The sequence below is a fragment of the Arachis stenosperma genome, chromosome 3, assembly GCF_014773155.1.
Source record: "Arachis stenosperma cultivar V10309 chromosome 3, arast.V10309.gnm1.PFL2, whole genome shotgun sequence".
Taxonomy (NCBI): domain Eukaryota; kingdom Viridiplantae; phylum Streptophyta; class Magnoliopsida; order Fabales; family Fabaceae; genus Arachis; species Arachis stenosperma.
In genome coordinates, this window is record NC_080379.1 from 4984506 (window position 1) to 4997315 (window position 12810).

A 12810-nucleotide genomic window follows, 5' to 3' on the forward strand; every position below is an offset into this window, starting at 1 on the left:
AACTTAAGAAATCCTACTTAGCTGTTGTCAAAAGAATCATTTAATATGTTCATACATAGGATAACTAATTATATTTTATGATATCCTAAAACTAATATTTTTAATTCAATTGTCTTTAGTGATGTTAATTTTGTAGGTGACAGAGTAGACAGATAAAGCATCCGTAGAGTATATTATTTTTAGACAAATCTTTGAATGATTGATTTAGCAGAAAGCAAGCAATTATTACTCTTTTGACAACTGAGGTCGAATACATAGCTGACATTGCATCATGATCAACAACATTCAATTCACCACCCACTTGCCATTGCTGATGATGAATGCTAAATTACATAAGCCCATGCTTGTTAGGTACAACCCTACAAATTATAAATTGTTCTCTTGACTCTTCCATATGATCAACAATGGCAACTGACCAAGTCCTTCACATGAATGGAGGTACCGGAGAAACAAGCTACGCCAACAACTCTACGTTTCAAGTATTACTTTCTCTTCCTCAAAATCATTTAACTTGCATATAGAACTTTTTTTCACCTTTCTAATAATATTGTTCATTCATGCAGAAAAATGCAATACTCCGTACAAATCATATCATGGAAGAGTGTATAACCAAGTTGTATAGGACAACTTTACCAGAGTGTTTGAAAGTGGCGGATTTAGGGTGTTCATCAGGTCCAAATACACTTATGGTAGCATCTACCATTGTCAAAATTGTTGATGCCGTGAGTCAAACCTTGAATCAAGACCCACCCATGTTCCAGTTCTTCCTCAATGATCTATATGGCAATGATTTCAATACCATATTTAAGTCACTCCCTGATTTTTACAAGAGGATGGAAGAGGAAATTGGTCACAAATTTGGACCATGTTTCATTAGTGGCACCCCTGGCACATTTTATGGGAGACTCTTCCCCAACCATTCCATCCACTTCTTTCATTCTTCCAGCACCTTGCACTGGCTTTCTCAGGTGTAAAGTCGTTGATATTATTACCAAAATATATAGTATATAATAAGGTGAAAACTCAGGTTCAGTCGACTTCACGTGAAATTGATAATTGAGAGCAGTTAGATAATTTGACTGATTTGACTAAATTTTCATCTAACGACTTTCAGCTATCAACTTCACGTGAAGTCGACTAGACATGAATTTTCACCATATAATAATAATATGGCATTTTAATTTTAATTTGGCAAGTGACATCAGATTCCGAAGGAGTTGAATAGTGAAGTAGAAGAGTCAATGATGAACAAAGGAGCAATATGTCCCACATCGGAGAGCCCCCCAGGAGTTCACAAAGCGTATAGTGAGCAATTTCAAAGAGACTTGAAGGTGTTCTTGCGATCACGTTCAGAAGAGTTGATTCCTGGTGGTGCTATGGTCCTTGCTTTCATCATTTCAGACCAAAATCATAATATCAAAGGTTGGGAGGTATTTGGTGGTATATTCAACGACATGGTCTCAGAGGTAAGTAACTGCAACACCATATTAGTATTAATAACTATGTTATGTGTATACAAAAAATCAGTTAATGATATAGAATAGGGTTATGTTAGGTAACCAATGACTTTTTTAAACAACATTGTATTAAGATTTAAGACCCATGCAATATTAGTATCGTGCTTCCTTATTAAGATTCATAACCTACATAATGGTACGATTTGTGGTGCAGCATATGATTGAGAAGAGGAAGTTAGACTCATTCAACATATCATCATACTTTCCTACGGCCGAAGAGGTTAGGCAAGTAATTGAGGAAGAAGGATCCTTTAATATTCAAAGGATGGAGAAGACAATATATGATACCATGGAGAGTGTAATGGAGATTGGTAATGAGGATGAAGACACGTTCGCAGAGAGGCTTACCAAGACCATGAGAGCCGCAACCGAACCCATTTTTAAGGCAGAATTTGGGGAAGAAATTATGGATGAATATTTCACAAGGTTGCAAAGCAAAATCATCCAACTCCACAGAGTAGAGAGATTGAAGGGTGCTAATCTAATCGTCCACATGACAAAAGATACTTGATAACTAGAGACAAAGGGAATAATAATACGGCGAAAATTTAGGTGTAGTCAACTTTACGTGAAGTTGATTGATAGTTGAGAACCGTTAAATAATTTGATTAAATTTTCATTTAACGGATGTCAGTTATCAATTTCATGTAAAGTTGACTATACTTAAGTTTTCACCTAATAATATATCTTATGGTTGGTTGAACTGTACCCGCTTGTGTTTTATTATCCTAATACAGCTTTTAAATAAAGAAAAAGAATTTGAGTTCATCTTTTTAATTTACCAGTCTTTGTTTCAACCGATCATATATAAAGTAGCCTCATCACTTGTAATAAGTTATATAATTCATTATCTAAGCACATGTAACATCTGAAAAGTTATTGCATATGTAGTTTGAATTCATCGTATAGATTGATCTTGGTAGTGTATTGGCTTTTAATTTTCATTTGGCATCTTTTCGACACTGTCATGTATATATAAAAGTGAATGTACACAACTACGCATTGCCTCTGAATGTAATGTGAAATCAATTAGCAGTGAAAATAGATTAGATAGCTGGGGTCTATAACTTGACCTGTATTTAGTCTCATTTAAAATAAAATAAGTTTGGGTCCGGACTATTTTAAAATTTAAATTTGTTAATAGATCTAGTTCATGTTCACAAATTAGTTTTATTGGCACGTGAAATAAGTTAAAATATAAATAATGATATAAATATCTTGTATAATTAAAAAGTTGTTATATTTTTTAAATTTGTTATATTTTGGGTTAAGTACTTTTTTCATTCCGAAGATTTTGGTATAAAATTGAAATTGTTTCTAACTTTTTTTTTTATTAAAACCATCCTAAACGTTATAAAATTATTTTTTTATCCATAAATAATATTTTTGGACAATTTTACTCTTAAAAAAAAGCCTTTCTCCACATCACTAACCCTAATTTCCTTCATCATCACTGAGCCCCTCTCTCACTACAAGAAAACACGTTTTTTGCCACGCTTTTAAAGCGTGGCGAAAAGCTTAAAAAAGCGTGGCGATAGCTTTTCGCCACGCTTTTTGAGCTACTGCCACGCTTTTGAAAGGGTGACCTATCAAAGGGTGGCAGTTGCTCTATCGCCACGCTTTTTGCAGCCTATTGCCACGCTTTTTGTTTGCCACGCTTTTTTACAAACTGCCACTTGTAAAAGCGTGGCTATAGGTGGGAAATACGGCCACGCTTTTAAAGCGTGACGATAGGCATAGATATAGCCACACTGTAAAAGCGTGGCGATAGGGTAGATCTGGCCACGCTTTTCAAGCGTGGTAGTAGAGGAGATTTGGCCACGCTTGAAAAACGTGGCGAAAAAGCTTAGATACAGCCATGCTTTCTAAGCGTGGCAATAAACAGAGATATGGCCATATATGGCCACGTTTTTAAAGGGTGGCGAAAAAGATGGCCAGTAACCTAATTCCCTTTTTAATCTTCATAAATATATAAAACCTAATATGAATTCATAGATAATTTTATAATTTAGTCGATAACCAATTATCAAGTAATCTAACTTTCATAAAATTGTCACCAAAATAAGTGTGTGATCACATAACAACATACACTAACAAAATACCAAAAGTGAAAATCATAACTACTCATGAATTCCTAATACATGAATTAGAATTCCTAATCAAAGTCGTCTTCAAAATACCAAAAGTGTGAAATTCCTAATACATGAATTAGAATTCCTAATCAAAAAGTCTTCTTGTACTTCATGTATCATCATTGCAAGGTAAATTGTTTTGACCTGTGCCCTGCAAAATAAAAAACACAAATGAACAACTACAAATTGATTTGGCTCCACACCTTAAAACTAAGCAATAAACTGCAAAATCTGTGACTAATGGCAGAGAAGACTGAGTAGGGAATGACAGAGATGAAGGCTCCAGCAGGGAGGAAGGACCAAAGCCAAAACAGTGGAACCTCTTCAAACTTGTTCTTCTTCTCTCTCAATAGCTTTAGTGTTGTTAGTGGTTGTTACTGCAAAAATAATACTTCCAATGTTATTCTATATATTTTCAGGCTTTTTTTTTGCTAAAAGAAAAAAAAAGGACGTGTGTACTATACTTGAATTAACAATAGACAATATAATAATAGTGCATGATTGAGAAATGCAAATACAAATTCAAATGGCTGTTCAGAATTTCAGATTATATTAGATAATGGCAGCACAATGCAAGCATCAGAAACCACATCAAAGTAGGGACACAATGTTTTCTATCACAAACAAATGAATAACCTCAATCACTCAGAATTAGCAGAAATCCTTCTCACTGAAAACATCAATTTAATTTCTATTTACTTTCAGATATCCAATGTTTTAGGCCACAGTCCCATGTGATTTTGTACAATGTGAAATTAATTTAATTATTTACTTAATAGTGAAAAGAAAATGAAAAATAAGATCCATGAATAATTTTTGCAAAAGAATCCAAGTGCAATTGCATGATCACACAACAATTTCCCAATGCCAAGCAAATTTAGGCAAACCCCCCCCCAACAAGAATCCAAGAATGAACATCATATATGCATGCATAGAAAGTGAGCAGAAGAGGAAATGCAAATTGAGAAATCAGCAGCAGCCAATGATTAAGGATGTAATGAGCATGAATGCATAATAAGCACAAAGAATCGCAACAAGGAAACGAGTTGCTAACACATGGCACGAAGCAGCAACACTTAATAAACAGCAGCAGTAAATAGCATGTTTCCCAGGTTCAAGCAAGCACCAAACAGAATTCATATGACTTAACCAGTTCCACAAACTGAAATCATTGCAGTTCATATAATATGGACCAAGCAACAAGCAGAGAAAAAAAACACCAAAACCAGTATATTCATAGGTCCAGAATTCAGCAACAAACAGTATATTCAGCAACAACAAACCAAGAAAAATTAATGAAAGAGTAACACTTCCACAGCATCTATTTTGGACAATGAAAAAAAATACAACAAACAGCAATCACAGGTCTAGAATTCAACACCAAAACAGCACAATAAACAAGTTCATCCAGGGCAACTTTCAGAGGAAAGACAAATTCATTCCGAACAGCAGCAGTAAACAAAACAAAACATACATCCACTAACCAGTCCAGATTCTCTAACCACCTAATTCAACTAAACTAAATTAGTTGAACTAAACAAGCTAAACAGAATGAGCTAAACCAGATTAATCAAACATAAATAAAATCAAATGAGATGAAAGGGGAACCTGGAAAGCAGAGAACTGGAGCAGGGGAAGGGAAGGAAAACAGTAAAACAGAGTCTCGTAGTGGCTCTTAACAGAATCTTGGACAAGTGCCCCGAGAGTGCCATGCTGAAAAAGAATAAAGGTAACTAATTAGTTCAAATAAACGACATCATATCAAGTATTGATAAGTAAGACGATTGTATGATTATCTTAAAATTCATTCACGAAGTCACAGTCCACCAATAGAAATGACATCATATAAATTCAGTAACTTAAAACCTCTTTAGGGGAAAGCTAATAATAAAGAAGGCCATTAGAGGTGAAAATACTGTTTAGGCAAAACGCAAAAAACAGTGAGAATTAATGGAATACCAAAACCAGCAAGAAAACACACTTTTTATGTGACTTCAGCATCTTTCATCAGAAGCGAGTTTTTATGCAAAGTGGAGAGAAGAATCCAAAACAAAATACAATTGACGCTAATAAGTAACGTTAAATAGTCCTTAAAAGAATAAAACACTATAACAAACCCTCATGAATAAAAAACATGATATACACCTTCTGCAATTTGTTCCTTTCTCTTTTTTATGGTGAAAGAAACCTTGGAAATTAAAAATTGGAAAGTGGTACCACCAATCTTTCATTTTCATACTGTCTATGTCTATGGGCTGGCAATTTTATATTCCAACTCTGGAAAACTCCCCTTATACACACACTCTCTCTTTCAATTAATTTGTCTTTTGCCATATTATTAATCACAAATAATAACACTCTCTCTTATCTGAAATAAGGATTGTTCAATTATAATAATGCAGATGTATTAAAGAAATAATCAAAAGAACCATGCTTAATCAACCTTCTGGTTGAAATAAGTTATCTCATGATCTTTCATTAAATGGCAGCATTGAATTCATATATACTCAGGGTTGGTCAAACAGACAAGCTGAGATTTTCCAAACCGTTTTAGATAACTGCACTGGATTCCCTACCATGTGCTAGTATCTGGTGGGGGCACACTCTCAATATCTCATAGGACTATAATTTTATTCTCCTACCACGTTTGACATTTTCGTTATAATGTTTTGTTTTTACTCCTTACATTTTCGTTATAACTGCACAAGGAAGAAGATAGATTTCACTCTTTTTGACACCAACACGAGTAAATTACAGAAGCCTTGTGTCTCACGTGGCTGAGACATTTCATTCATCATCATCAGCATTCATCATAGTAGGAAAAAGTCCATGGAATCCATTATTACCCGCGAACAACATATATTAACAGTCAACATAACATATCGAAAATCATAGGAGAATATAGTGAATAGAGTGCACCTTTGTGGCTTTATCATTCCAGAAAAAAACCACGTACGTCCACAGCATCGCAAGCAACGCGTCTTCAGCATTATCATTTAACCAGGGACATGAAAATGAAAATGAAAAGGAACATGCAATCAGAGAGAACGAATCAGGGGAAAATGAAAATGAAAAGGGAAAGCCCTAAAAGTAAAAACAACGGAGAAATCGAGAAAATAAAAAGAGGAAAATCGATCATACCTATGGAATTCGAGGGCTTGGAGGAGAAGAAGAGGGAGGAGCTTGCCGTCGCCCATGTTTGCTGGAGCTTGAAGGTGAACAGAGAGATCCTCACCGATTCGAAGAAGAACAAGAAAGAGAAGAAGGGTATGAAGATTACCAAGATGAAGAAGAAGTGGTTTCCATCAGTGACGAAGGCGAAGGAGAAGGGCGACGGGCGAAGGGCGACGGGCGACGGGCGAAGGGCGAAGGGCGAAGGGAGGAGCTCGGACGGCGAAGGGCGACAGGCGAAGGGCGAAGGGAGGAGCTCGGACGGCGAAGGGCGACGGGCGAAGGGAGGAGCTCTTCCGATACAGGCTAGTAGTTTCAATTCGAAGGTGAAAGAGACATTAGGGTTAGTGGTTTCGAAGGGGAAAGAGAGATTTGGGTTGGGGACCGGGTTGGGGGCCGGGTTTGGGCCGGGTTGGGAGCCGGGTTTGGGTCAATCGGTTTGGCCCCTCTCGCCACGCTTTTAAAACGTTATTGTTGCTCTCTACGGCCACGCTTTTGAAGCGCGGCAAAAAAGAAACTTTTGGCCACGCTTTTAAAGCGTGGCAAAAGTGCACCAGCATATAGCCACGTTTTGTAAGCGTGGCCGTAATGAAACCCTATGGCCACGCTTTTAAAACGTCCTTGTTTCTCTCTATGGCCACGCTTTTGAAGCGTGGCAGAAAAAAAACGTAGCCTTTTCTCTAATCAATTGCCACCCTTACAAAAGCGTGGCCATTGATCCTTTTCGCCACGCTTTTGAAGCGTGGCAAAAAAAAAAGTGGCCAAATCTCTAATCTATCGCCACCCTCATAAAAGCGTGGCCATAGACCACTTTTGGCCACGCTTTTGAAGCGTGGCAAAAAAAAAGCGTGGCCATAGGCCTTTTTTCTTGTAGTGTCTCTCTCTCTCTCTTTAAGACTCTTACTCTTCCTCATCACTTATTGCCAACCACAAAATAAATAAAACATCCACCAACATCATTAATCTATTCTTAATATACAAAAGTAAATGAATAAATTTACTCACATTACTTTTAAGACATTTTTCTTTTTCTACTGATACCATGTCAGCAATATCGCTTACTTGGCAAAATTTTAGAATCAACCACTTAATTTTTACCAAATCAACTATTATTTTCAAATCAGCAAAAAAAATGAAATATACAAAAGAATATATAAGTAATAGAAATATATGCAAATTATGGTGAAAAATTACTAATGACAATAATTAGAAATCAATAATGTCTAACCAAATTTATAACTACACAGACATTGAATTCATATCCCTATATTTATTATATCTTACCGTTATAAATAATACAATAAATTTATAACCTCAATAATTAATTTATTAATTTCTATAAATAACTCATTAAATATAATAAACATCCATATTACAAATGTTATAATAATATTATTAATCATAATAAATTTTACGTTACAAATATTCAAAATCTATACTATTTGAACTATTTATAAGTCTTTTATCACTATTCCTTTTCTGAACTATACAATATCTCAAACTTATTCAATGAAGCATCATTCTTTAGACAATATCACCAAACAAATCGACAATTGGTTTATCGAAATTCTTGTGTTCGTCTATGAAAAACATTAACACCCATAAATGAAGATGAGTCTCTTTGCTTAGAAATGATTATATTAGATGACAATGTACAAAACAAACATATTTTGTTGTATTTTTAAATTGAATTTACAAACAAAATACTTTAATTATTTTTGCTTTTTATATTTTTTATATTATTTTATAATACTTTATATATAATTGTAATTTAATATCGTTAAAATTATACTTCTTTCAATATGCTATTCATTGTTCCTTTACTAATAACTTAAAAAAATGTAATCAATTTTTTTAACTAATTATTAACTATGATTTACTAATACTGTAGGGAACACCTCTTCATGTAATTGTGAAAAAAAATGATGAAAAATTTTCAAATATTTTTACAAGAAGGAAAAGTCTATATTATAAAAAATTTGAGAATAGAAGATGCAAATGATTTGTATAGACCAATTAAAGGTACAATGAAAGCAAACTTTTTACTCACAACGGTTGTTAACGAAATTAAAGATCCAATTTTAAACATTCTCTAACACTATTTTGAATTTGCATTACTTGAAACATCGTATGAAGAGTAGGTCAAAGAAAAATATTAACGGGTAATTTTACTTTATACTATTTCAACTATATATTCTTATTCAAAATAACTTATTTAAAAAAAAATTCTACATATTTTTGTTCTTTTTTATTGTAGATGTCATTGGAAAACTGCATGCACATAAAGAGATTAAGGAGAAAGAAAATCATACAAATTCAAGACACATCTTAGGAAGAAAGAAGAAAGCAACAACTCAAACAACAACCAATATAAAAAAGGAGGATGGGCGCCACATAAAAAGACTAAGTCCATAAACTAAAACAAATGCAAAAATCAAACCACCAAATAAAAATGTTACTTCGTACAACTCTAATATCCAAATCTTTTGTACTACAAATTATTTTAAATAAAATACCTTTCAAATTTAACTTTAGTTTACACGTATTTAATTTAATTCTACAAAACATAACAATTTTTAATATTTATTATATACTATCATTAATTTATCACCCCGCGCATCGCATGAATTTTATTCTAGTTACAAAATAAATTAACAATACAACATCAACAATCATAAAATTAGCAACAACATAAATTAAAAAAAAAAAGAACTCAGGTATATATTCTTAAAAAATTAAAAAAAAAAAGAAAAAAGAAAAAAAAGAAAGAACAAATAACAGAGAAAGATAAGGAAGCCTGGCCACCTCCATCACACTACTATCTTGGCCTTTTCTTTTCTTATTACAATAAAACTATCATAAACCTAACCTTAACTGTGTCCAAATCACTATCACCCGCTCACTGCATTATTTCCAACTATTTTCTTTCTACTTCTTTTTTTTTTTATATATACTTAAACAACTCACTAGTAATAATTCAGCAACAGCAACAACCACAATAAATCAATAGAAGTTTCAAATTAAATAACAATCATCACCACAGTTACAACCAAAATCAGCAACAACAAAAATTATACGATTACAAATTAATAATTACAATGAAATAACAACACAAATTCAATAATAACAGAATCAATTGCAACAAAATTTTTCAAAAATAAACCAATTTTGTATTTTCAAATAAACCAGAAATTCAACGAAAGAGAAAAAGAGCTGAATGAAAGTAGAAAGGAGGTGCAGCACGATGAGGAGGCATAATGGAAAGGCGACACTACAGGAGACAAAAAGGAGGCACAACGCTGCAAGGAGGAAGAACGCAAGCCGGCGCTGCAAGGAGGTGGAATTAGGAGGCACGGTGCGGCATGAGGAGAAGGCAGGTGCAGCACTACAAAGAGGCTGAACCAAGGCTAGCGTTTTACCTACGCCAGCGAGCTCTCCTTATTTTTTATGCCGGCGTCTTCATCCCTCCTCTTCCCCTCCCCACCCCCTCTTTTCTCTAATTCTCTCTCTCGTGTTTTCTATTTTCCTTCTGATTTTTGTTTTTTTCGTGTGAGTAAGTTAGAAGCAAAAAGCCAAATAGGGGTGGGGAGGAATAAGGGTGAAGGGAAGAGGGTTTTTTTTAATTTATTTTACCAAGGACATTTTAGTCTAAAATTAAAAAAATGATGATCTTATAACATTTTATAATATTGAGAATGATTTTAATAAAAAAAAAGGTCGAAGACGATTTTAATTTTGACCTCATACCTTAGAAACGAAAAAAATACTTAACCCCTATATTTTATTATAAATATTTTATATATTTTAAATATTTTAAAAATCTAGATATTTCTATAAACATTAAATTTAATATATTAGATATAAGTATTTTATTAAAAAATGTTTTTTTTTAAATCATACTCTTAAATTTTTTTATTTTTGTAAAAAAATGTCACGCATTTTAATAGACTTTAGTTTAGGTCAAACTTAATAACATATCAGACTTGATATTTAAAAAAAAAACTATAACAAACCACAAGACTTAGACTAATTAACTACAGTATAAAATTGGCTTGTTAAGAATATCTAGTCTGGCATATTTTCACTCAGGAAACTCAATATATAAGCAGTAAGTTCAATCCTAAGGATCACATGAGTAGGGGTGGCAAGTGGGGAAGCTCGCCCCGCCCCGCCTCGCCAGAAGCCCGTCTTTAGGCGGGCTGGTTCGCCCCGCCCCGCCTAGTGAGGCGGTCCCAGAATTTCAGCCTGCCCCGCCTAACGGCGAGATGGCGGGCCGGCAGACCAAGCCCGCCAAATATCCTTTTTTTTTACTTTTAAATATTAAATAATATATATAAAGACATAAAAAAAATCTCTTTTATTTTTTACTTTTAACTATTATAATTTCTAAAAGTATAAACAAATTATAATTTTTATATTCACAAACACTAAAGTCTTTGTAATTATAAATATCTAATAAACATAATTATAAACTAAGTTTTCATCCAAAACATAATTATAAATATTGTTCCCAAAGCAAAATAAACATAATCCAAAACATAATTATAAATATTGTCTCTAAAACAAAATAAACATAATCCAAAACACTCAATTTTTATCTTCATTCTCTTGTAAGTTGGGTTGGAAGAAGTTGGATTTTGGTAAAAAATATTGTAAAAATACCCCTTGCTAAAAAATACTAAGCCTGGCGGGGAAGCCCGCCCCGCCCCGCCAAAACCCGCGGTTTAAGCGGTGCGGGTTAAGCGAGCTTTTGCTATTTGGCGGTCCCAATTTTCCAGCCCAGCCCGCCTTTTTTGGCGGGTTACGCGGGCCGACCCGGCGGGTTCAGGCCCATTTGCCACCCCTACACATGAGGAACTGAGGACGTGCGTTTTTTGAGTCGGTCTCAAAAGATTATTTGATATCTTTTTTTCCCATAAATCTATTATATATTTTTTAATTTTACAATCAAAATGTATTACATGTCACTTTTTATTGTCATTAGAATCAAATTTTTTTTTCTAAAATTAAGAAATTCTCCTCTCCTCCTTACTAATTTTATACCAAAATGTGCTACATGTCACTCTCTCATTGTAATTGAAATTAAATCTTTCTCTCTAAAATTAAAGAATTTTTCTCTTCTCTTTACTAATTTTATAACTAAAATATATCACATGTCACTTTCTCATTACAATTAGAATCAAATCTTTCTCTCCAAAATTAAAAAATACTCCTCTCCTCCTTACTAATTTTACAACTAAAATGTGTCATATATCACTCTCGCATTGTAATTGAAATTAAATCTTAAAATGTGCCATATATCACTCTCTCATTGTAATTGAAATCAAATCTTTTCTTCCAAAATTAATAAATTCTTCACTCCTCCTTACTAATTTTACAACCAAAATATGTCATATGTTACTTCCTCATTGCAATTGAAATCAAATATTTTCCTTCAAAATTAAATAGTTCTCCATTCTTCCCTCTTCTTCTCTATTTCTCTAATTTTTTCAACCACTCTATCTATTTTATATATCATTATCAATATCAATGACTAATTACTAATTTGACGATCAAAATGTGCAACATGACATTCTTTAATTGCATTAAAATTAAAATTGAAATATTAAAATTGAAATTGAAATACACCTATATTATGTATCATATATTACTAATTTAATAACAAATATGTTACATAACACTCTCTGATTAAAATTGAGAGAAAATATTTTTTTTCAAAATTAATAAATTTCCTTCTTAAATTCTCTCATCTACTTCTCTCCATTTTTCTATTTTTACTCTATATATATTTTATATTTATATTAGTAATTTGACAAATCAAAATATGTCATTCGATATTTTTTTATAATTAAAATAATTTTTTTTTAAAATTAACAAACTCTCACTCTCATTCTTCATCTTTATTTTTCTCTCTCTTTTTCTCATTTTCTATTTTGTCTATCTTTTTCTTTTACAAAAAATATGATTAACAAAATAATATAATTTAAATA

General features: G+C 33.0%; 1 protein-coding gene across 1 annotated transcript; it reads left to right on the plus strand.

The window, feature by feature from the left end:
- The first annotated feature begins 404 nt into the window (after positions 1–404).
- LOC130970789 (probable caffeine synthase MTL2) lies at positions 405–2328 on the plus strand. Its single transcript, XM_057896976.1, has 4 exons — positions 405–479; positions 564–968; positions 1206–1466; positions 1672–2328. The coding sequence occupies exons 1-4, from the start codon at positions 405–407 to the stop codon at positions 2026–2028; spliced, it is 1098 nt and encodes a 365-aa protein (XP_057752959.1). The 3' UTR covers positions 2029–2328.
- Positions 2329–12810: the final 10482 nt, after the last annotated feature.